Source organism: Phoca vitulina, unplaced genomic scaffold, assembly GCF_004348235.1.
Source record: "Phoca vitulina isolate PV1807 unplaced genomic scaffold, GSC_HSeal_1.0 scaffold20, whole genome shotgun sequence".
NCBI classification, from domain to species: Eukaryota; Metazoa; Chordata; class Mammalia; order Carnivora; family Phocidae; genus Phoca; species Phoca vitulina.
This window is the reverse complement of record NW_022589723.1, coordinates 22,236,151-22,259,135: the sequence shown is the minus strand read 5'-3', so window position 1 is coordinate 22,259,135 and position 22,985 is coordinate 22,236,151. Positions and strand designations below refer to the sequence as shown.

General features: G+C 35.5%; 2 protein-coding genes across 3 annotated transcripts in view; one reads left to right on the top strand and one right to left on the bottom strand.

Annotated features, from left to right (window-relative positions):
• CCPG1 (cell cycle progression 1) overlaps window positions 1-20,554 on the top strand; it is a 41,393-nt gene extending 20,839 nt beyond the window's left edge. Inside the window, exons 3-10 of one of the 2 annotated variants that reach the window (XM_032418106.1) lie at window positions 1,300-1,420; window positions 3,167-3,243; window positions 4,107-4,305; window positions 6,499-6,594; window positions 8,370-8,621; window positions 12,907-13,028; window positions 16,068-17,476; window positions 19,792-20,554. In XM_032418106.1, the coding sequence (XP_032273997.1) occupies window positions 1,300-1,420; window positions 3,167-3,243; window positions 4,107-4,305; window positions 6,499-6,594; window positions 8,370-8,621; window positions 12,907-13,028; window positions 16,068-17,476; window positions 19,792-19,981 (2,466 nt within the window). In that variant the 3' untranslated portion in view covers window positions 19,982-20,554. The remainder of the gene's footprint in view (window positions 1-1,299; window positions 1,421-3,166; window positions 3,244-4,106; window positions 4,306-6,498; window positions 6,595-8,369; window positions 8,622-12,906; window positions 13,029-16,067; window positions 17,477-19,791) is intronic. The other variant, XM_032418107.1, reaches the window with a different exon arrangement.
• Window positions 20,555-20,626: 72 nt separating this feature from the next.
• Window positions 20,627-22,985, bottom strand: part of PIGB (phosphatidylinositol glycan anchor biosynthesis class B) — a 38,404-nt gene continuing 36,045 nt past the window's right edge. Inside the window, exons 11-12 of the mRNA XM_032418108.1 lie at window positions 21,647-21,827; window positions 20,627-20,884 (exon numbers count right to left, since the gene is read on the bottom strand). Of these exons, the coding sequence (XP_032273999.1) occupies window positions 20,747-20,884; window positions 21,647-21,827 (319 nt within the window). The 3' untranslated portion in view covers window positions 20,627-20,746. The remainder of the gene's footprint in view (window positions 20,885-21,646; window positions 21,828-22,985) is intronic.

The following is a 22,985-nucleotide window of genomic DNA, read 5'->3' as shown; positions in this document are numbered from 1 at the left end:
TTGGGGTGGTTTCTTTTTTCTTTTTTTAATAAGTGATTTTTCTATTTTTAACCTGTTTTCTACAAAGCGTAGCTCAACTCCCATAGCAATAACTTCTCCTTCAAGGATAATTAACAGGATAGGAGCAAGGAAGCTGTGGGAGTCTTACTTGTGATTCTGCACTGTGAAGCAAGACAGAAAACCTCTCTGGCACTTAGCCAAGTATGTCATTAGAGTATTCGGTATTAGAGATATCTTGTCACAGAGTAGATCATATTTGTGTTTTTAACCCTCTTCCTTCCATATCTAGTTTTCAGGTTCTACTGCTAATGTCTCTTATATGTGTTCCCTTTTCCTTTCTCGTTGCCACCATTCTGTTTTAGGCCAGCATTGGCCTCCTCTGTAGTCCCCAATTCAGCCCTAACCTTGCCTATTTCTGTGATTTTCCTGCCACTTTAGGCAACCCCAGAGTCTTAACATGCAGAGTTCTCTTTAGGATTCAACTCAAAACCTACTCCTTTGATGAATTCTTTTAATTTTTGCTGTTTCGAGTTATATTCATTAGGAGAACTTAGACCTTTTGATTACATGGATCAATAAACTACAGAAAAGATTGGGAGAGGGGCATAGGGACAAGCAGAAGGAGCTTAGTGGCTAACTTTATTTTGCTAATGAAGATACGAGGAGAAAAAACTGTAAGATCCACTGTTTTATTACACAGAAGACAGTCTGACATCAAAGTAGGAAGGACAACCTTGGAAGAATAAAGAATACTCTATAAAGTTTTATAGGGAAAGTTTACTCCATTAATGCTATAATAGGTTCATTTTAATCCTTGCCCTTAGACTTTTTTATTTCTACATTGTCATAGTAAATAGTTATTCGCATGTGGAAATTTCTCTGAATAGGCTGTAAATTTGAATTTTGGATCTGAATTTTTTGTACCTCATACCACATAGTGAAGTACCTTGCATAGTACCTTCATAAATGTTGAGTAGAAGTAAAATAATAGAAATAGCTAAAGTTTAGTTTAAAAACTTACCCTCTGGCATCAAATTTATTGCTTGGGCTTATTAAATAGAGTAGAGCATTTGACTTTTGGCTTACTTCTCTTAGAATCCAAGCCTGCAATTCCATTCTGCCATTTCACTGCCATAGGCCTTTATTGACTAAATTGAATAAAAGGTAGTCAGATTAGATACTGTTCCCTTTGGAGAATGGCAGCATCTAGGACTTTTGACTGGTGGAAGTATCTACACGTAGTCATATCCAGCTTTGAGCAGCTGATAGATATATAACTGATTACTGCTTTTTCTGTAGGGGTCTGATATAGAGATGGTGAATTCTGAACATGGTACAGCCAGAGACCGCTGTGAGCTCGCTCCAGAATGTACATCTTTAGAGCAAGAGGAGCAACAAGTATTGCAGTCAGAGCAGGGAGGTAAGATACTAAAAAGAGTCTGATTTTTTTTTAATAATAGGATATGTGAACGACAGTATGAATCTTGCCTTTCTTCTAGGTGGGCAGCCTTTCTAGCTAATCTAAATGATAGGTCACAGAATGACTAGAATATTAGTGTGGATTAGGTAGTGTTACCAACCTGCCCAGGGGTTTGCTTATTTGCAGCTGTAGTATATATTTGGGCCTCCGTATAACTCTTTCATACCATAAGTGTAACCAGTAACTAAATATTACTAATCTTGATTAAGGCTAGTGATGTACAAAATAATTAATCATAAGGGATTTACTAAACTCAGATTCTCTAGTTATCATCACGCTTCAAATTACTTTTGGTTAGAGGTGGTAAAAGGCATTTAACTGCTGTACTCTTCATTTTTAAAGTACCTCTTAAACTTTTTTAAAAACCGCATTGAAATGTAAACAGAACATTTCCTCAGGAGAATAAAATGGATGTGTCATGGCTAGAAATACGATAGATTATACCTGTTAATCTTGTTTTCAGCCTATGTATTGATTATTCTCGTTTGAACAGTGATTCTCATCTTTGATCGGCCAGAGATCTCCTTGAGAATCTGAAAGCTGTGGATGGTTTCTCCCAAGAAATGCACATACTCACATATGTAAAATTATTTCCAAACTTCTTGGGAGTCCTTGGACCCAAGTCCATCTTTGTTGAAGAGTCTTAATTTCAGATTAATATGCTGTTAGGGGCTTTGTAACACATACAAATGGGGTAGTTTTTCTTGTTTTTTCTTCTGTTTTTTTGGAGGGGCTAAATTATATGAGAAAAATACACATTCATGACAGAAAAAAATGATGAGCAAAAAAAATTTTAAGTCACTTTTAGTTCTTTTTACCTGGCAGTAACTGCTATTAGCATTTGGTGTGTGCTCTTTGCTATGCATAAAATTTATGTTTATCATATTGTTTTAATATTTTTAATTTCAATTAATTTTATAGCCTTTTTCATTAAAAATATAATTTTATGACCTAGTTTTTTTGTACATTTTTTTCTTTGAGGAGTTTCTTATAAAATATATCTGCTATAGTGACATTTTCTTGTTTTTCTGTGTTCTTTTGAATCCTTGTTTTATATAGTCCTTTTTATTGCGAAGAATTCATAATTTGAAGCTATAGTTTTGATTCTTGTGTTACTAGTCATTAGAATAGTGCTACTTTTAGAAATTCAGGAAATGTACCATCAGATGTCTGAAAATTGGTTTTCCATATTAACAGGTTTTTAGAGACATCCTGGATTCAGGACTTTCGTATTGTAAAGTAGAGATTATGTTTACTTAGAGATTTATATATTTTTTTTAGTAGATACTAAATGAATTCAGTATCTGAAATTATCCTCTGACAATTTCAAATAATTATGTTTGAAATATGGAGATCTTTTTAGCAACGGTTTGCAGTTTCAGTTAAGAGAAATATTTTCCTAGGAGTATTTTTATCTATTGCTATCTCTACTGAAGGAATGAATTATTTCAGTAAAGAAAGTGTTATATAAAATAATTTTAAAAAATGACATTTTGGATTATGTTGAAAATACTATATATAAATCAATTGCCAGAGAACTTTTTAGCAGTGGTAGTGTATGTGACATTTAATTAAATCCACTTTAAAAAATTAGGACTAGATTTTATGTACTCAGATTATAATCTGTGTGGACTACAAAAACTCAGTTGAGTGTAATTGATTGACTTGATCTTTGCTTTATATCAGAGAGTAGCCAGAATGATACAGTGTTAATGGGAGAAACTGCTTATCCAGCTTTGGAGGAAACGAAGTCAGCACTTGAGGTAAACTTGTGTTGTACTCTGTGGATATACGATAAGGAATATTCCTTAGTGAATACTAAGGAATAATTAAAGCTTCCATTTCTAGTTGTGCATTTTTTTTCTCTTTGAATTATAAACAACTTTTATTAAAAATTTTGATTCCACAGATTGGTCACTTTTATGATTAGAGTTAGCTTCTGTCTTACAAACTCTTAAGTGAGATGTCTTTTAATTTACCAAAGTAATTACAAAAGTAATTTCTATTCATTTACTCTCTAATAAATTTTTTTTGGGGAAATAGATTGCATTCTTGAATTATATTGAGAAATTATTAGGGTTTATCTAAAAAGGAAGATTTGTTTTTAAATTTGAGAACAAACTAAATCTTGTTTTTTGATGTTTTACTTGACTTCTGGATGAAACTAGATTAGATGATTTTTACATGGCATAGCTATTGAAGTTTATTACTTACATAACCAGAGAAATTTGTAATCAGTCTTATGGGCTTCCCGACTACAGAGTTAGGCTCAAATAAACCCGTGGAATTAGTGAGAAATGAATCCTCTCTTTTTCTGTTGTCCTTGGTTTTTAAAGGTGAGTTTGTCAGCTTTTGCAGCCTACAATGATTAGGCACGTTGATCTAATGCCTACAAGGATTAGTTTGATCTAATTCTGAGAGAATCGCCAAGGGGTTTGATGGTGTTTTCAAACTAAAAGATGAGCCTGCTATTGTAATCTTTGTCTTTTGGGCAGGACTCCTCTGTCTTTTATTTTAAGCCGAAATTACCATACTACTTAAGTACTGTTGTATACTTTGAGCTACATAGAAAATATAAGGCTCTTAAATAATTGTTAAATTTACTGTCTTTAAAATTATTCCTCAGAGAGAAGAAAAGTCATCTGAAGACAATGTCTATTTTGGAACTGTCAGTGATGATTCTGATATTGTTACCCTTGAGCCACCTAAGTTAGAAGAAATTGGAAATCCAGAAGCTCTAATTGTTGAAGAAGCACAGAGTCCAGAAGACTTTAACATGGGCTCTTCTTCCAGCAGCCAATATACATTCTGTCAGCCAGAAACTGGTAAGAGCTGTGTAAAGAATACACTGATAGAGACTCAAGGTCTCCTATGACCACATTTTATAAAATGGCCAAGTTTTTAATATAGTTGAGATTTTTTGTAAAATCTACTGTTCTATCTAGTGTTTTCTTAGATTGTAGGTCCTAGAGCAGAATTGCTATAACAATAAATACCATCTTTTATTAAGTAAACGATGAAAAAGTATCTTCAAGGAGCTTTGTTATTACCTGAAACACTTTGAAATGCATTTGATATATTTTAGATATTTAAGGGTGGAAGATTGAGCCATTATAACTAAAAGCAGGAGAAAGTTAAGATTTCTGCTTAAAATGGTACAAATTTTATATTCTAGAAATTGTGAAAGAAGCTTCTTATTGAAGTCTGTTAGATCCTTTCAACTATTGGGGCGCCTGGGTGGCTCAGTTGGTTAAGCGACTGCCTTCGGCTCGGGTCGTGATCCTGGAGTCCCGGGATCGAGTCCCTCATTGGGCTCCCCGCTCAGCAGGGAGTCTGCTTCTCCCTCTGACCCTCCTCCCTCTCATGCTCTCTGTCTCTCATTCTCTCTCTCACAAATAAATAAAAATCTTAAAAAAAAAAGATCCTTTCAACTATTAATCATTTAACAAACATTTATTGAATGCTACTTATGTGCTAAACAGAGTTCAAAGAGCTGGCAGTACCTCAGTATCCCAAAGCCCCTGACCTTTGTATCTTTCATTTTAGATTGAGTTATGAAAGTGTGTCTATTTTAAGTCATGTTATTAACGCACTTAATGCCTACTGTTCAGACAGTGATTTGGAGGTTAAAATGTGAGTTCCTGAGCTAATTCCTTTCTATATTTCTTTGACTCAGCTTGAGGGATGTATATAACATCTTTCAAGGTGGACATAAATATTTAGACACAAAGTTACTGGGAAATAAAAGAATCAAGGCTATCATTAACTCACAGTTTTTAACCAACCCTTGTAACTAAGGGATGAATTGAGAGACAGACAAGTTGGAACACTGCTAGTGATTCCAAAAGTTCCTAATTTGATGCAAAAATAAGGACATGTTTATTTCAGGTCATTTTCTTAGAGTTTACCATTCTTTAATATTTACATTTGCCAGAATCAGACAGTGGAATTTCTGTTATTCCACTTCATGCTAATAAAATGTCAAGTAGAGATTTTTAGCTATCTCATTTAATGGCAAGTTATTTTCAATTAGTATATCAGATTTCCTATAAACAGGAGCTTAAAAACACTTTATTCAAATATTTAAATACTCATCTGGCATTCTTAGTGGTCAGACTTTGCCAGAATGGTTTACATAGTATATTTATTACGAGGACTAATGAATTGACTTAGAATCTTTTTTGTTTATCAGATTTTATTTTATTTGTTTAAATCCAGGATTCACGCTGTATTCAAGTAGTCTTCTTTCTTTCCTTCTTTCCTTTATTTTTTTGGAAGACTATAGATGCTGGTTTAATTTGAGAATATTCATGGGCCAGAAAAAGTAGTCACATTGAAGCAGGAGTATTGCAGAAGGGTCCAAGCAGACATTTAAGAAATTGATCCTACAAACTTAATTTTTTCAGGGACTTGGACACTTCAGAGCTCATTATTCTGGTTTTTATCTCCTTTCTGAACTTGGACTTCTTGGGGATTTTACAGTTTCAGTTAAGGGAAATATTACTAGGAGTATCTTTATCCATTGCTATCTGTCCTGAAGAAATGAATTATTTCAGTAAAGACAGTGTTACATAAAATAATTTTAAAAAATTGAAAATATATAAATCAATTGTCAAGAGTCTTCATTCTCTCTCACCTATTTTTTTGGTTTGTTAATCCCCTACTACCCATTGCCTGGGTATTTTGATTTTTCCTTTCCTGTCTTCTCTATCTCTGTAGGATTTCAAGTTTTTTCTTCTTCTAAATTAGATTCTTGTGGCAATATACTCTTTGTTCATTTAAGGAAGCTATCCACTGCCCCCGTACTGGACTCTCCCCCAAGAAAGCAAAGTTGGTAGTTTTGGAAAAGTTTGTATTGCATATGTGTTTTTTTTTAAAAGGCGTGATTGTTCAATTTTGATGGAACACAAATAACAATGTTGAGTGATAATTAAAATAAGTATTTTCAATTCTCTTTTTCCTTTTTAATCTTTATAATAAAGCTTTATACATCTTTTTTTCCTGTTTATTCACAAAAGAAAGGTGGTGGGAGAAGCTGTGGAAGATTCCTGAATGCATAAGGGGATGGGATGATCAGCTGAAACCCCATGTTCCTAGCCAACTCGCTTTCCAAGGTGGTGTGACTAAATCCGATCAGCTTTTCTAGAGCTGAGTGTGCCGAGTCACATTTACTATTTACTTAGTGCTTTAAAGATAACTGTTGTCATCTGTGATACTCTAAACTGGTGTTCAAATTGATCTTGTAATAAAGCCGGCTAAGCTTATTGCATGCCTTTGCCTTGCCTGCATCTTGGACTATGGGCCAAATTAAGCTTTGAAAGAAATTTCGAACTCAAAATATTTTAGCTATTGGATGTATGGGTTAAAAAAGACGGAAGCATTAGATAAGGATATGAATTTATTAATATGGATTAGGCTGGCTTGTTTACTTAGAATCATAATGAAGGCAGTATGCTAACGTAGAATTAAATTTATTTAAGGAATTTTGACAAATGGTTTGTTGTTACATTTACCCATCTTAAATACTCCAGCCATGATCTTGAATGCCTTTGTATTATGTAATGCTTTGTTTAAGTCTTCCTTTCTTTCTCTTTGTCCAAGAAATGTAACCTCACAGCTGAGGCGACGGCATCTGGGAAAAACTAGTGATCAAGAATAAACAGATAAACATGATGGGCATAAGGGTCATGACCAAAAGATCTTTCAGTGGCATCTGTATCACTAAATATTAGGAATATTCCTTCATTCAGTAGTTCTTTTTGTCTTTGTGTGTGTTGTTGTCGGTGTGAAAGTTAACTGAATCCTCTGTGGCCCATCTTTAAAAAGTACTGGCTGCCCCAAGTCACCAGCTTTCCTGTGGCATGGATAGCCTGTCGTCTGAAGAACTGTTTTGCTTTTCTGAAGCATGTATGTTTGTTATTGGGAGCTCTTTGTTTCAAATTGAGGTTCACATTTTACTGTTGGTGCTTGCTTTTTTTTTTTTTTTGTCCTTCTAACTGGCCTGTGGAAATTATTACTGAGCCATCTAACTTTCGGTGTCAACATGTAGTTTATTGATTGATGGAACAGTGTTAACAAGTTCTACATTTGAAGAAAACTGAAGGTGATTTTGTTAGTGGATATATTACCAGGACTTAAGATTTCTTACGGATTTTGTTGTTGTTGTTGTTTACTGTTCTTTTCATAAAGGAGCAGCGCCAGACTAGTCCTTACTCTCGGAGATAGCTGTTGTGTCACTTCCTCATGCTGACATATTTACTAGAGGGTAAAATTCATAACCTTCTAGTAAGAGTGGCAGTCGAAGGGAAGGGCTCATCTGACTTCTGGAAACCTGTGTTAAACTATAGTGCTTTGAATGTGGATTGTGGACTCAAAGGATGGAAATGAAACTAGGGTCCAGATACACCCAAGAAAACTTTTGGTAGTTACTGTACTTTGTAAGTCACAGGAACTTTTCGTATACCTCCCTGTGTTCCTTAAACAGCTGAGCTTAAATGATGTCTATTTGAAATTGAATGAAGAGAGTTTTTTTTCTTTCCAGAAACAGTATCTGTTTATGGCTCTAATAGCAAAGAAATTTAATAGGCTATAAGAATGATTGTTCTAACAGTGTAAACTATAAGAGAAGTTTAAAAAATAAAACCAGCTAGACCCTCAAAGGCACAGAATATGATTAATAGATTCTTATGTATCACAATTGAAATCTTTTATGTTTTGGCTTTATGTTGATAAACTTGAAAACTTGAGTTTTTATTCGTGTTGTTTTGTTTTTGTTTTTGGCTGTCTTATGTAAAAGGGCATGTAGGGATGGCATTGATTATTCTAGATCATATTTATTGGAAAAGCTATTCTAAAATTTTTAATATTTACATTTTTCTTTTTAAAATAGTATTTTCATCCCAGCCTAGCGACGATGAATCAAGTAGTGATGAAACCAGTCATCAGCCTAGTCCTGCTTTTAGACGCCGCCGCGCTAGGAAGAAGACTGTCTCTAGTTCAGAATCTGAGGAACGGCTACTCCCCGAACAAGAAACTGAACCCTCTAAGGAGTTGTGTAAACGCCAGTTCAGCAGTGGTCTCAATAAGTGTGTTATACTTGCTTTGGTGATTGCAATCAGCATGGGATTTGGACATTTCTATGGTAAGTGTTTGAAAATTTGTTACATGTAAACAAATGGTGTGTATGGGCACTTGGCTAAGAGAGGAATTCTGGGATCTGTTTTTAGTGTCATCATTAAATATATGTCCTTGGAAAGCTTGCAATCTATTTGAGCCTCAGGTTTCTCATTTGGAAAATGGGGATAGTGCTACCTATCTCACAAAGCTGTTTTCCCTTAGGTTAGGTGGTATTTAAGAAATGTAGGGATTTTTAGCATGCGTGTTTGTTTATTTGTTTATTTTTTTAAAGATTTTGTTTATTTGAGAGAGAGAGAGCAGAGTGAGAGCGCACAAGCAGCAGGGAGGGGCAGAGGGAGAGGGAGAAGCAGGCTCCCCGCTGAGCAGGGAGCCCCATGCCAGGACCCCAAGATCATGACCTGAGCTGAAGGCAGACGCTTAATGACTGAGCCACCCAGGTGCCCCTAAACTTTGCTTGTTATTATCCTTACTAGTATTTATGTATATTATCTTTAATGCAAAGCCTTTAAAAGTGTCTTAGATGAAAAGAGGAAGGAATTCCATGTGGTATAATTTTTCACTGGGGAGCCTGACCGATGAGTCTTATTTAACATGTCTGTTTGTACAAAGATTAGACTGTTTGAGAACTGAACATTTCACACTCATTCACACACTCTGTATTAGAATTTTGAAAAAACACTTAAACGTTTTAGATCTTGTCAACTTTACAAATTTCAATTTGCCGTACATGAAGTACTTCTAGGTTTTTGCTGATAGGATCCACAATTTAACTTTTGGAATATTCCTGTTTTGCTAGTTCCCCCTTTCAACAATGTCTTCCTTATGCAAAAATTGAAGAGTTACATGTACGCTTTGTTAATATGTGGAAAAGATACATTAAAAGCATACATAGTGTAATGTTAGAATAAACTTAAGACATTCAATACTTGCTTAAAGTCAGAGTCAGTAAAATGTGTTTCTTCTTATTTAACTTTATATTGATAAAAATGAGCTTTTAGACTCCTGGTGGATGCCTGCTTGACTTTAATACTGAGATACTATAATTTGTATCCTCCCTTGAAGTTTATTGTAATGAGATTTGACTTGAAATAATATGCTTACTTTTGTTTATTATCTAGCTGGAACAAATGTATGAATGTATTTTTGAGAGTGATCTTTTTCCCCACAGGTAAACATGGAAGTAACAAAGGAGAAGGTCTTATCTTAATCTTTTTTTCTTATTAAAAAAATTGGACAGTGATTTAATGTTGATCCAGATTGCATTAAAACCCCACCAATTGCATGACCTTTAAGTATTTTGTAGAACAATGTAGAGAGGAGTGCTCTCAAAATTGAGAAATTGCTGCTCTATTTAAGATTTTGGTTACTTGTAAAATTTACTTTAATGATAATATCTAATAAAACATTTTCCTATACTTTTTAAAATTATCTTTTCAGAATATGAAAAGCCTGGGTAATATGTAATAGTTTTGCATGGTGATGAGATTGGCTCAGTGAACATATAAAAACTGTTAGTTTTTCAAGGGCACTGTTTAGAGGACATCATGTTTTTATCTTAATTCTGGCACTGATCTCAACACTTTAAGAGCTCCTTTGAATTGATTTCAGAGCCAGTTTGAATTTCTCATGCACCATGAAGTTAGTCACTGCATACTCCATAATCAATCGTTTGCTTACTAATTATTTAACAAAAACATACTATTTAAGTGAATTACTCAGAACATTCGCCAACCTCAGCTCTTTATAAATTTGGAGAATTAGATCTATCCCAGAAGGAGGGGAAAATTAGGATTGAGGGTAGTAAAACAGATTACTACAGGTATTTGGTACTGCTTCAGGTACAAAAGTTAAAGTAATCTTCATGTCTGAAGCACCTGTCTTCCTGATGCTTTCTTTACATTGTAGGCTATCCATATTCTAAATCAACAGTGGAGTTCAGTTGATTCAGTTTTCTCATGGAGTTACTTTAAGTATTGATAGGCTACCCTGCTCTTCAGACACTGTAACAAAATGTATCTACAGTGCTGAGTTATGTAGCACAGAAAAGAATCATAGCTCAAAAACTATACTTACTGAGTCATCCTGGAGGTGGTAGGATTTGAGCAGGGTCTGGTCTTATGCTTATGCTAGGCAGAAGGAAAGTGGAGCATTCCAGCAATGGAGAACCTGACAACCTGAAAGTAAACTTTGCTGGGTTTGGGAGCAAGGAGAAGACTGGACTACAGCAGAGTAGATAAATTAGAAATAGTGGAGTAAAACGTTGGAGTGCGTGGGCTGGTGTTATGTTGTAAAACATCTTGGAATCTGGGTAAGAGTTTGATTTATAGAGTAACCTCATGGTAATTTTAGAGGAAAAGAGCAAGGAGGCATATGGTATGGGAAAAATTAAGACAGTCAGTTAAGAGGGTATGTAATCCTACTATTTGGTGATCAGGCGTTTACAATTATAGTGAAGATGGGGATGGAGAGAAGGTTAGTGAAATAAGGGACACTGAAGTAATAATGGAAAACATAACTTTGAGCCAGGATACTTACGATATCGGTGGTTTACTTTTTAAATTCCAAGAAGTGTGCTAGCTGCTTTATTTTTGGAATTGGGGGTGTTTCTAGGAAAGTTTTGCTAGATGATAAATAGATGGTGAGCACAGTTTGGTTTGTTTTTATCCAACTTTATTCTAGAATGGTTTAGGGCAGGTGTTAAGGTTCGATTTTTTTCATGAAGCCTCCCCCAAAATTGTGCCCAAACAGGCAGGTGGATGTATTGGCCGGAAGCTCTGGTAAGATTGGACTCAGAAGAGAAATCTTAGAGCAGTGGTAACAAAAACTGGGTTTTTATGATTAAGATAGGCAGATCTGTAGACATGACAAGAAGGCCAAAGATTGTACCTTGGGTGGTAACACTTTGTAGTTAGGCGGCTAAAGATGTAGGGAAAAAAGCCCCAATAGTTATTAGATAAAGGCCACATAGCCAATATATGTTATGTGATAGTACTGCAAATTCAGATCTCAACACATACTTTTTGGTTATTTTCAAAGGGGTAAAGGAATTCATCCTGTCAGCAGTTTGAAAAAAAAGAGGTTTTCTGTTATTCTGGGAACTGAAAATGAATTTTCAACATTTAAAAAAATCTGAGATTGAGTAATATTGAGACAAATTTGCCATGCTTTTATAAATTGGAAAATTGAAAGAGAGGAAGTGAACCTTAACAGAAGAGTATCATAGCTGGTAACAGTTGTTTGTAATTTGGCAAAAGTTTTCTTTAGTGTTTTTCAAGATTATTGAAGAAATTGAAAGTTAATTTTTTTTAGCAGTAGGGGAAGAAATAGTAAGCTATCATTACATCCTTTCATTACAAAATCCTGTGATATCTTAATAATAATAGTATGCCACTTGGTAGATGTTAAGGTCAAGGTTGCCAAATGCCTTTTGCCTTATTTTTGATTCAGTGTGTGTGTGGTTTTTTTTTTTTTTTTTCCCCTCTCTCATGCATGAAGCATGTAGCAGCATGTGAACAGCATGTCTTGGCAAATTAACATTTTAGTTTTTAGGGTGAAAATATAGGGAATCCTAGTTGGTTTAAGATTTATCACCGCAGGGATGGGGGTGATGGTACTCTAGTACAGACCTAACTAATGCAGAACTCTGAAACGATTTGGCTGTGAGAATAGTGAGTAATCACAGCCAGTTTTTTCCTTGTTGTACTTTATGGGCTGTATTACATCATTTACTAGGCAAAATATAGTGAGAAAAAAGAGACATCCTTATTTTTCCTTATTGACTTACATCCTGTCAATAGATTCCATGGTTTGTTTCTTTCCTGTTGAAGACAACACTTTATGTACCGCAGCAGTCTCTCAAAAACAACAAACTTGAGTGCCCTCGGTATAGTAAGATTATATATAAGCTTTTTAAATTTTTTTAAGAGTAACGTAGGTTGGCTTGTTTTGGTCAAAAGGATAGTGAACTACTTAAATGTCCCTTGGTGTATGCTAAATAAAAAAAGATATATATATTAACCTACTTGGACTGATCTATATTAACATCCATCCACCACCATTTGATGAATGACACCATGAGATTTTACTTAATCTTTTGTTTATATAATCAGAGTTTTTATAGAACTGTGAAATGCTGGCCTTAAAATGATCCTATCCAGATTAATCAATTAAATATATACAGATTAAGTGTTTTATTATATGTTTTAAAATATTGGTCACCATAACATTTCTCATATATATGTGTGTGTGTGTGTGTATATATATCCCTAATAAAAATTTTCATTTTTCAGGCACAATTCAGATTCAGAAGCGTCAACAGTTAGTCAGAAAGATACATGAAGATGAATTGAATGATATGAAGGATTATCTTTCCCAGTGTCAACAGGAACAAGAATCTTTTATAGATTATAAGGTATGTACTACTAACAAACTTTATGAAAAAGAATTGTTAGCCAATAATTATAGGACTATTCAGATACAAGTACAAAGCGGATTAGTGAGTCAGTAGTAACAATAATACTGTAATTGTTGATTACTTACTGTGTCCGAGTCATTGCGAGTACCTCACATACAGTATTTCTCTTATTGCTTACCATAGCCCTGTGAATTAAGCAAGTATTAGCTTCATTTCATAGATGGGAAAGAGGTTCAAAAAAGTTAACTTCTCAGGGTGCCTTGGTGGCTCAGTCGTTAAGCGTCTGCCTTCGACTCAGATCATGATCCCAGGGTCCTGGGATCGAGCCTCGCATTGGGCTCCCTGCTCAGCAGGAAGCCTGCTTCTCCCTCTCCCGCTCCCTCTGCTTGTGTTCCCTCCCTTGCTATGTCTCTCTGTATCAAATAAATAAATAAAATCTTTAAAAAAAAATAAGTTAACTTTTCCAAGGCTAGCAATTGGCAAAACTGAATTTATCTGACTTCAAAGATGTTATTTCTAACTACTATAATTAACATTATTTTTAATTAATAATATATATAGAAAACATTATTAATATTATTTTTACAGAACTAACAAAACATTTTCAGTCAGTGAGAAAAAGGAGAGTTTGTAGCCTCTCTCTAAGATCTTTCCCCGATCAAGGGAAATAATCAGCCAGTCCTTTTTCTTCAGTTTCTCGTTGGGTCTGATGGAAAAGAGAGCATGTTATACTTGCCTCCCTAAACTCACCTAGTATCAGCAGGACTGTGCTGTCCATTAACACCTGTGTGGGTTTATGAGAACCAGTGTAATAGCTGGTCTCTTCTCTGCTTCTTCACAAGAAGGGTATAGGGCTTGTAGAAAAAACTCAGGGTAGAAAAGTAAACAGTTCCTTTTTCTTTCCATTCCCCCCAAATTTCCCTCACAATTTATGTATTCCTTATAGGGTTATGATTATATTTCTTTAGAAGACAGAATCCCACTTGACATCTGGATTATGTCTTTTTTCAGGCAGGGACTACTGAAGTTATTTGTAAATAGTGTAGTTTTTCCTACCTTGATCAAAGGATGTTATAAAAAGAGTAGGCATTTTCTTCTTCACCACCATGGTTTCTGGTTCCATAGGATGATGTTGGGTTTTAGGAGACTGACTCTGCATAGATCTTTATTGAGTCAGTTCTTGTAGGCCTCTTAACCTCCAACCATTAAATGTGGTTTGGATTTTGAAGCTTCATGGGAGACCTGCCCAGGATTTGCTTATCAGGCACTTCAAGATTATGAAGTTTACTGAATGCAGAATATACCGGTCCCTTGTGCTTTTGCATTTAAAGATAATGCTACATTAGTCTGTACTACTCCATGGTCCACTTCTTTTATTTATTTATTTATTTATTTATTTACTTACTTACTTACTTACTTACTTACATATAATGTATTCTTTGTTTCAGGGGTGCAGGTCTGTGATTCATCAGTTTTACACAATACACAGCACTTACCACAACACATACCCTCCCCAGTGTCCATGGTCCACTTCTGTTGGGTACTCAAAACTTGTTTTCTCTCCAGATGAAATGATTATAATGAAATTTTTAAACAAATTTCTTTAGAGAGAGACAGAGAGTACAAGCAGGGCAGGGGGGTGGGGCGCAAATGGCGAGGGAGAGACTCCTAAGCAGACTCCACGCTCAGCCCCAACTCGAGGCTCAGTCTCAGGATCCTGAGATCATGACCTGAGCCCAAATCGAGTCGGACGCTTAACCGACTAAGCCACCTAGGCACCCCTGATTATTGTGAAATTTTAAATTTTAATTTGTTCTTTGACGACTGATGAACCAGATAGTGAACCATCCGTTTCAGATGGTTATTTTCAAGTGGAAATACTGTCATTTTCCTAAAGGACATTTTTGTTTCTATATATCCGATTTTTTGGTCTGATTCAGATGGGATAACTGTAATGTCTGTGGTAAATTAAGTAAAATTTAAGGATCATTTGCTGATTTATATATAAGGTATTTTAACTGACTGGATAATGCTATAACCATTAGCCTATTTAAGCATATTGTTTAGTTTCTTGCTGTTTTGGTGAAAGTTTGTTACTAATATATATGTTGAAAGAGATATTCAAGGCTACTTTGAAATGCAGCAAAATTTTGTAAACCTAATTGAACATGGTTTCCTCTCTTTCAAGGGTGCTTACTTCAGAGTTACACTGCTAATCTGGTGATATTCTCTTCAGAAGATTATTTGAAATCGGAGAAATTAGTTATAAATGTTACCAAGATTCAGTCCTCTTAAGAAGTGCTGAGAGAACTTGTAGGACTTACCTGAACTTACTTTGGGATGTTAATTGGCACAGGGTGAAGATCTTTCAGATAGGACTAAGATTACTGAAATGTTTTCCTTTCAAAGAGTGCCGAGAATATAAATAGAATTTTTTGAATCCTCAGGTCATCTCTAGCTATAATTTTCCTTTTTATAAAAGATCATCTCCTTCACCCCAGGGTCAGAGAAGCCTTTAGTCCTGCCTAAATTCTCTTTAGGAGACTTCTCAGGAGAGATTGGAGTTCTGTAGTCAGAAGATAGACCGTCTCCTTTTCTCCTGACTTGTAAGTGGGCCTAGAAACCATTAAGGCTTTCATATGATTATGGAAAATAATCACTAATCACTAATAAACACTAATCAGAAGTACCCCTAGCTCTATTTTAGAAATCTTACTGGGGATAAACCAGGCTCTAGCTCATTTTTTCCAGTTTTTAAATCCTTCCGACGTGCTTGTTATTATTTTGATGTAGCTCTGTGCTGTGCATTTTCTTGTATATGAACCTTGTATTTTCTGATTTTTATGTATTGAAATACATATATATATACTCTACAAATATATATATATATATATACACACTGCATAAAGGATAGTCTCTGCAGAAATAGATACTAAAAATTTATGAGTATTGGTTACATAGGATTATGTCTTAAAAGATTTGAATTGAGCTTTTAATGAAGCATTTGACATTTTTCTTCTCTTTCAAAAAATTTAGTCTTTGAAGGAAAACCTTGCAAGATGTTGGGCCCTTACTGAAGAAGAGAAGATGTCCTTTGAAACTCAGAAAAAGAACCTTGATACAGAAAATCAGTATTTAAGGATATCTCTGGAGAAGGAAGAAAAAGCCTTATCTTTATTACAGGAAGAGTTAAGGAAACTAAGAGAACAGATTAGGATATTGGAAGATAAAGGGACAGGTACTGAATTAGTCACAGAAAATCAGAAACTTAAGCAGCATCTGGAAGAAGAAAAGCTGAAGACACACAGCTTCCTTAATCAGAGGGAGACTCTTTTGGCAGAAGCAAAGATGCTAAGGAGGGAACTGGAGAGAGAACGACTAGTAACCATGGCTTTAAAGGTGGAACTCCAGCAGTTAAGCTCTAGTGAGTCATATGGCAACCCAGACTCTCCCAATGTATTGACTGAAAAAAAGGAAATAGAAGTCTTACGGGAAAGACTCACTGAGCTGGAGCAGAAGCTAAACTTTGAACAGCAGCGTTCTGATTTGTGGGAAAGACTGTATATTGAGGCAAAAGATCAAAATGCAAAACAAGAAACCGACGGAAAAAAGAAAGGGAGCAGAGGAAACCACAGGGCTAAAAATAAATCAAAGGAAACATTTTTGGGTTCAGTTAAGGAAACATTTGATGCCATGAAGAATTCTACCAAGGAATTTGTGAGGCATCATAAAGAAAAAATTAAACAGGCTAAAGAAGCTGTGAAAGAAAATCTGAAAAAATTTTCAGATTCAGTTAAATCCACTTTCAGGCATTTCAAAGATACCACCAAGAATATCTTTGATGAAAAGGGCAATAAAAGATTTAGTGCCACAAAAGAAGCAGCAGCTAAAAAACCAACAACAGTCTTTAGTGAATATTTACACCCACAGTATAAGGCACGTACACAAAACCAGAATAAAGGCCCTACTCTGCAAAGAGAGGGAAGGAAAGAAAAGCCAATTCACTTTGAAGAATTTAGAAAAAATACAAATTCACAGAAATGCAGTGCCGAGCATGACTGTAGTGAAAATTATGATTCTTTCAGAAAGTCTTGTTCTGGTGTATTTGAATGTGCTCAACAGGAATCCATTAACCTTTTTAATATGAAAGTGTTGAATCCTGTAAGGATAGATGAATTTAGACAGTTAATTGAAAGGTATTTATTAGAACAACTGGATAGTTTTCATCATTGGAAAGAACTTGATCAATTCATCAATAAGTTTTTCCTAAAGGGTGTCTTTATACATGATCAGAAGCTCTTCACTGACTTTGTTAATGATGTTAAAGATTATCTTAAAGACATGAAGGAATATCAAGTAGATAATGATGGAGTGTTTGAGAAGTTGGATGGATATATATATAGACACTTCTTTGGTCACACTCTTTCCCCTCCATATGGACCCAGGTCGGTTTACATAGCACCATGTTATTATAATAGTTTTTAACATTTATAGATTGGGTAGCATTTTTATCATTTTAACATCTTGGAATGTTACTATCCTTAAAGTACTTTTTGTAAAGGAAGAAAAAAGTGCTATTTGTAAAAGTACTTTATTGCCAGAGAATTTAGAATAAATTAAGTTGAAAGATACAATTTTAAGTTAATAGCTATTACAAACTGAAAATTTCATATGATCAGTTTGACTTGAGCAAATAGTTTAATTTCTGCCTTAAAAATGAGCTAAGGATATGCAAATCCTATTTTAGCCTCTTGTTTCTTTTCATTCTAGTTTATATGAAAAGATAATCATCTTAAGTGAAATGATTTTTCTTTGGTCTTTTATTTATTTACTCACTTTGGGAAGCTAGGGTGAACAATACAGATTTCACTCCGAAATCAGAAGAGCTCATATGTAACAATTTGAATTGGCCCCCTTATTTGTCTATTCCATTTACCAACTAAATTATGATACTTAATAGTTACTATACAATTATTGTTCATAAAGGTAGAGGCAAACTTAGTAAGCCACAAGTTATAATGTGTGTGCTTTATATACATAATTTCTAAAAATAACTCGCTTATCAGCTTTATATTCTGTAACATGAAACTCGCCTAATCTTCAAATGTTAGCTTTATTTTTTATCTTTGAGTTATATTTATCTTTTTTGAATAAATGTAATGTGTCTATAAAATAATGAGACTGATTCTGATGTCTTTAGTCTTTAAATACCTAGTGCCTAAATGAGCAAAACATTGTGAGGCTGCCCTGACAAAACATGAAAAATTCTTGCCATCAAGGAGCTCACAAGCTTTTGGAGAGTTAGGTAAATATAAGAAATGAAATGGAGGTATTGGAGGCACATTGTATATGGCGGCCTCAGCCTGGAGATGTTTGGGAAGGCTTCAGGGTGAAGTGATCTTTGAACTGAACTTTAAATTGGTTTTTGAAGGCGAATTGGGAATTTGCTAAGCAGATAAGAGTAGGACATTCTCTCTCAAAGAGAACTTCATTTGCATAGATTTGGAGATGTGAAGACAGGCCACTTTAAGGAGGCAAGGTAGTGCTGGGGTATGAAAAGAAAAGATACAGATCTTTTGTGAAGATCTGAAGGACCTCATTTTGTGCTAAAGGACTTGCCTCATTGCATTTTGGATCACTGGCAACAGCCTGGAGGGTTGGTTGGAAAGAGTGAAGCTAGAAGCTAGCCGGTGGTCTTTGGAAAAATACAGACATGAGCTGATGAGTATCTGAACTAGGGTAATAGTAGGAGTGGGAAGGAGACAGATTTGAATAATATATAATAAGTAAAATTGGTGGTATTTCTTGTGAAAGAGAAGTAGAAAGTAACAATTGCAGATTTCAGGGTTGGGTCACTAGTTGGATAGTGGCATCACTAAGATAAGGGATAGCAGATGTTTTGGGTAAGGGGAATTGGAAAAGAATTGTGCTTGTAGGTACCTATTGACAGCCAAGTGGAAAGAATTAGTTGGCCATTAGTTACAGGACTCTTTCTAGCCCAGACTCTGTGTGTGTGTGTGCGTGCGTGCGCGCGCGCGCGCGCTCATGCGTGTATAGATCGTCTAGGCTGGGGGTGTTTTATCAGACTCCTGGGGCACACTAACACCTACGGGGTTGTAGAGAAAGAAGGCTGAGAAGAATATCAGAGTGTGGCGGCAAGAAAATCCAAAGATCATCTCAAGTGAAAAGAATATATAAGTATGTCAAGTGCTTTAAACATTAAACAAGAGACTGGATATCTTGGTTGGGAATTGGGTGGCCATGAATGGCATTATGGAGTGTTTCAGTGAGGTAGTGACAGAAGCAGCCTGATCATAGGGAGTTTGGGGAAAGCAGTAGAAATAGACCTTGTTTATGAACCTTAGCTGTGGCTGTAGGAGAGCAAAAAGAAAAAGAGACTTTCTTTAGTTTGTAAGAGATACATACATATTCCAGCTGAGGGATGAAGCCAATGGGGAGCGATTGATTTTGAATGAGAGGAGAAATAATGGAAACACATCTCATTATTTTATTGTCACATTTCTATTTAATCTGTTGAGTATTTCCCCTTTTTGCCACTACAGTATGTTTGTCTATTTTTTCTGTAGGATAAAAGTATAATACTGAATCTTTTTGGTATGGTTGTGTTAGGATTATACTTCAGATTAACATCCTTTTTCAGAGTGTTCAGATAATAGATTAATGGAGAAAAAAACATTAAAATTGTTTCTTGTTTAAATTTAACTCTAACATAGATGAAAAATGTGTTTACTGCTTTCAGTCGACCAGATAAAAAGCAACGTATGGTAAATATTGAAAACTCCAGGCATCGAAAACAAGAGCAGAAGCACCCTCAGCCACAACCTTATAAAAGGGAAGGTAAATGGCATAAATATGGTCGCACTAATGGAAGACACATGGCAAATCTTGAAATAGAATTGGGGCAGTTACCTTTTGACCCTAAATATTGATCATCATGATTAAGTTAAATTAGAAAATGGTAACAGAAACATGGATGCTTTCTACAATGTTTGGTGTTGAAACTAAAAGGAAATTATCAAGATAATGTCTATCATTTCTAAATATCAATTTGATGACTTTATTATTTAGAAGCATCAAGCAAAAGCTTACTAACTTGCATTTTCCTTGTAGTTTAGCTTTGCTGAATTTTTTTTGGCACTGGAAATGTTCAACTGTAGTTTTAAGGAAGCCGGGCATGCAACAGATTTTGTGCATGAAATGAGTCTTCCTTTCAACGTATGAGCTTAAAGCAAGCTCAGATCATATGACAAAGTGTAATTAACACTGATATTTATGTTAAATTTGCAGTAGAGCTTGAAAAAAGTACATTGTGATGGAATTTCATCTTTAACATTTTATAATCTTACACCTGCTTCTTGTCTTTTTGTGGGTTCAAGAGCCCGTTGACTTGTGAAGAATTTGCTGCCTTCTTATGAGCTTGCTTACTTGTTCTTTTGTGAAATTTCTTGCACATCTGAATATTGTGGAAGAAACAATAAAACTACACCATGAGGAAAACTAAAGGTCTTTATTTAAAATCTGGCATTTGTATTAATATATTTTATACTTTGTGATATTTGGTAAAGCAGTTCAATGGTTTTTTGCTAGTTCCACGAATCTTACCCAGTGTTTACAGGCATATTTATGCAGCATCTGAATGTCTGTACCCAGCAATGTCTGTTTCTTTAGGAAAGATTTAAACACAGTTCAGAATTTCATCTTCTCTTGAGTGTTCCCTTTAATTTCCGTTCATAGACATATATGTGACTTCCAGTTTGACCTTCTGGCAAGTGAGTGTGGAAGAACACAGCAGTTCTCTCATAGTTGCTTGAAATTAGGAAAGCACTTATTTCCTAGAAGTAAATCAATGTTTAAGTAAATAAAGGCTACATTTTCTGAGTACTGTTTCAAGAATTTTAGAATGACCTGATTTGTGCCTCTACCACTTTTTTCTTAATAAAACTATAGTTTCTTTTTAATCAATTAATTTTAGAGAGGGAGAGAGAGCACAAGTGGGTGGGGAGGGGCAGAGGGAGAGAGAATCTCAAGCTGACTCTGCACTGAGCACGGGGCCCGACACAGGGTTCAATCTCATGACTGAGATGACTGTGAGATCACGACCTGAGCCGAAACCAAGAATCAGACACTTAACCAACTGTGCCACCCAGGTGCCCCAAAGCAATATAGTTTCTTTTTTTTTTTTTTTTTTTTTTTTAAAGATTTTATTTATTTATTTGAGAGAGAGAATGAGATAGAGACAGAGAGAGCATGAGAGGGGGGAGCATCAGAGGGAGAAGCAGACTTCCTGCTGAGCAGGGAGCCCGATGTGGGACTCGATCCCGGGACTCCAGGATCATGACCTGAGCTGAAGGCAGTCGCTTAACCAACTGAGCCACCCAGGCGCCCCTATAGTTTCTTAATAAAAGAATTAACTCATGGTAAGTAACATATATATCTTGGTAGTTACAGAACTGGGATGGATTTTGACCAGGGAAAAGAACCAATTACAAAATATGGGGCTTGAAAGGAACCATAAAAAAGTTATGTTGTCTGTTTACCTGAGTGCTAAACCGGAGGTGAAATAGTGAGTTTTCCCCTTTTTCATGTTTCCTTACCTCCTCTAAAATGCTGAAGATGATCAAGTGAGTAGGCAGTGTTGAATCACTGTGAAACTCTTTATCTAGCCAGTTTAAGGGATTCAGATAGAATATAGCTGCTTCGTCAAGGTACTGGCTTTTTCCAGTCAGGTCTGGGGGACACTGGAGAAATCTCATTGGAAGTGGGTAGTGGACATGGCTGTAGAGAGAAAGTTACCATTATAGTTACATGAAGTTAAAAAGGTGAAAGTTTTCCAATTACTCTCAAGATTTATCATGTTCACATAACAAAATGTGAAGTCTGAATCTAAACTGGGTCCCATTAAGGTTAAGAAGCAAGCCTTTAATGTAGTTTTCTCAAAGATGTACGATAGGATTCTTAGACCACGTGCCTGCGCAGCAGCAGCCTTCAAGTCCAAACTAATGCATGAAACTCCATTTCAAGATGGGATAGGAAGTCAGCAGTGTGGGAGACCCCGTATTCTCCAACCTTAGTATGCTTTTCCAGGAAAGGCCTGAAGTGGGTGACTTTTATTAATAAGAGAATAATTATCCATAGGCTTAATTGGCAAGGTAGAAAACTTCATGAACCAGAGAAAAGGATTCTTGCTTTCTTCCCTTTCTGCTCTGAAAGGGGATGGATCACATCTTTGAAAGGTTGTTCCTGTATGGGTTTTGTTATTGTTGTTGTTCTATATTTATATAAATAGATTGGGTGATAGCAGCATATGTTCACTGATTCAAATCCAAGTAAGTAATGGTTTTATTGTGGCATAGAAAGACTAGACTGCAGTAAAAAAGATGGATTGATGAATTATGACAACTTAAGCCAGTTACTTGGGCCCTGCAAAAGCCATGTTTATAACTGCCTAAGGAAAAATAAACATGTGATAGAGGTTTATGTTATCTATGAACTGCATACAAAGTAAATTTACACAAGACCTAACACTTGACGACTTGTATAATTTAGGAGAGGAAGGTCTTGCTTCAGGGAGAAAACCAAAACAAGCTGAGAAAACAGCTGTAAGCTTTCTACTCCAAAGTAGGCATTATAGATATTTTTTGCTCCATTGTGCAGTTTGAAAAATGTAAGATGAGAACTTGATGAACTACTCAAAGCCTGAGACACCAACTATACAACCATGTACGGAAAGCATCTTGATGCCTTTAGAATTCCTGTTCTCTGCCGTGTTACTGCTAATGTGAGCATGGAGGGAGAGTGAGTGTCCCGCTCTCAGCTCTAATCTTTTTTATGTAGTAGGTGAACCTCAATTTGAAGGGGTATTTGGGTCTGACATCTAACCTGTGGCTTTTGCTAGGCAGTCCCAACTTTCCAAATTGTGTATTAATGATTGGC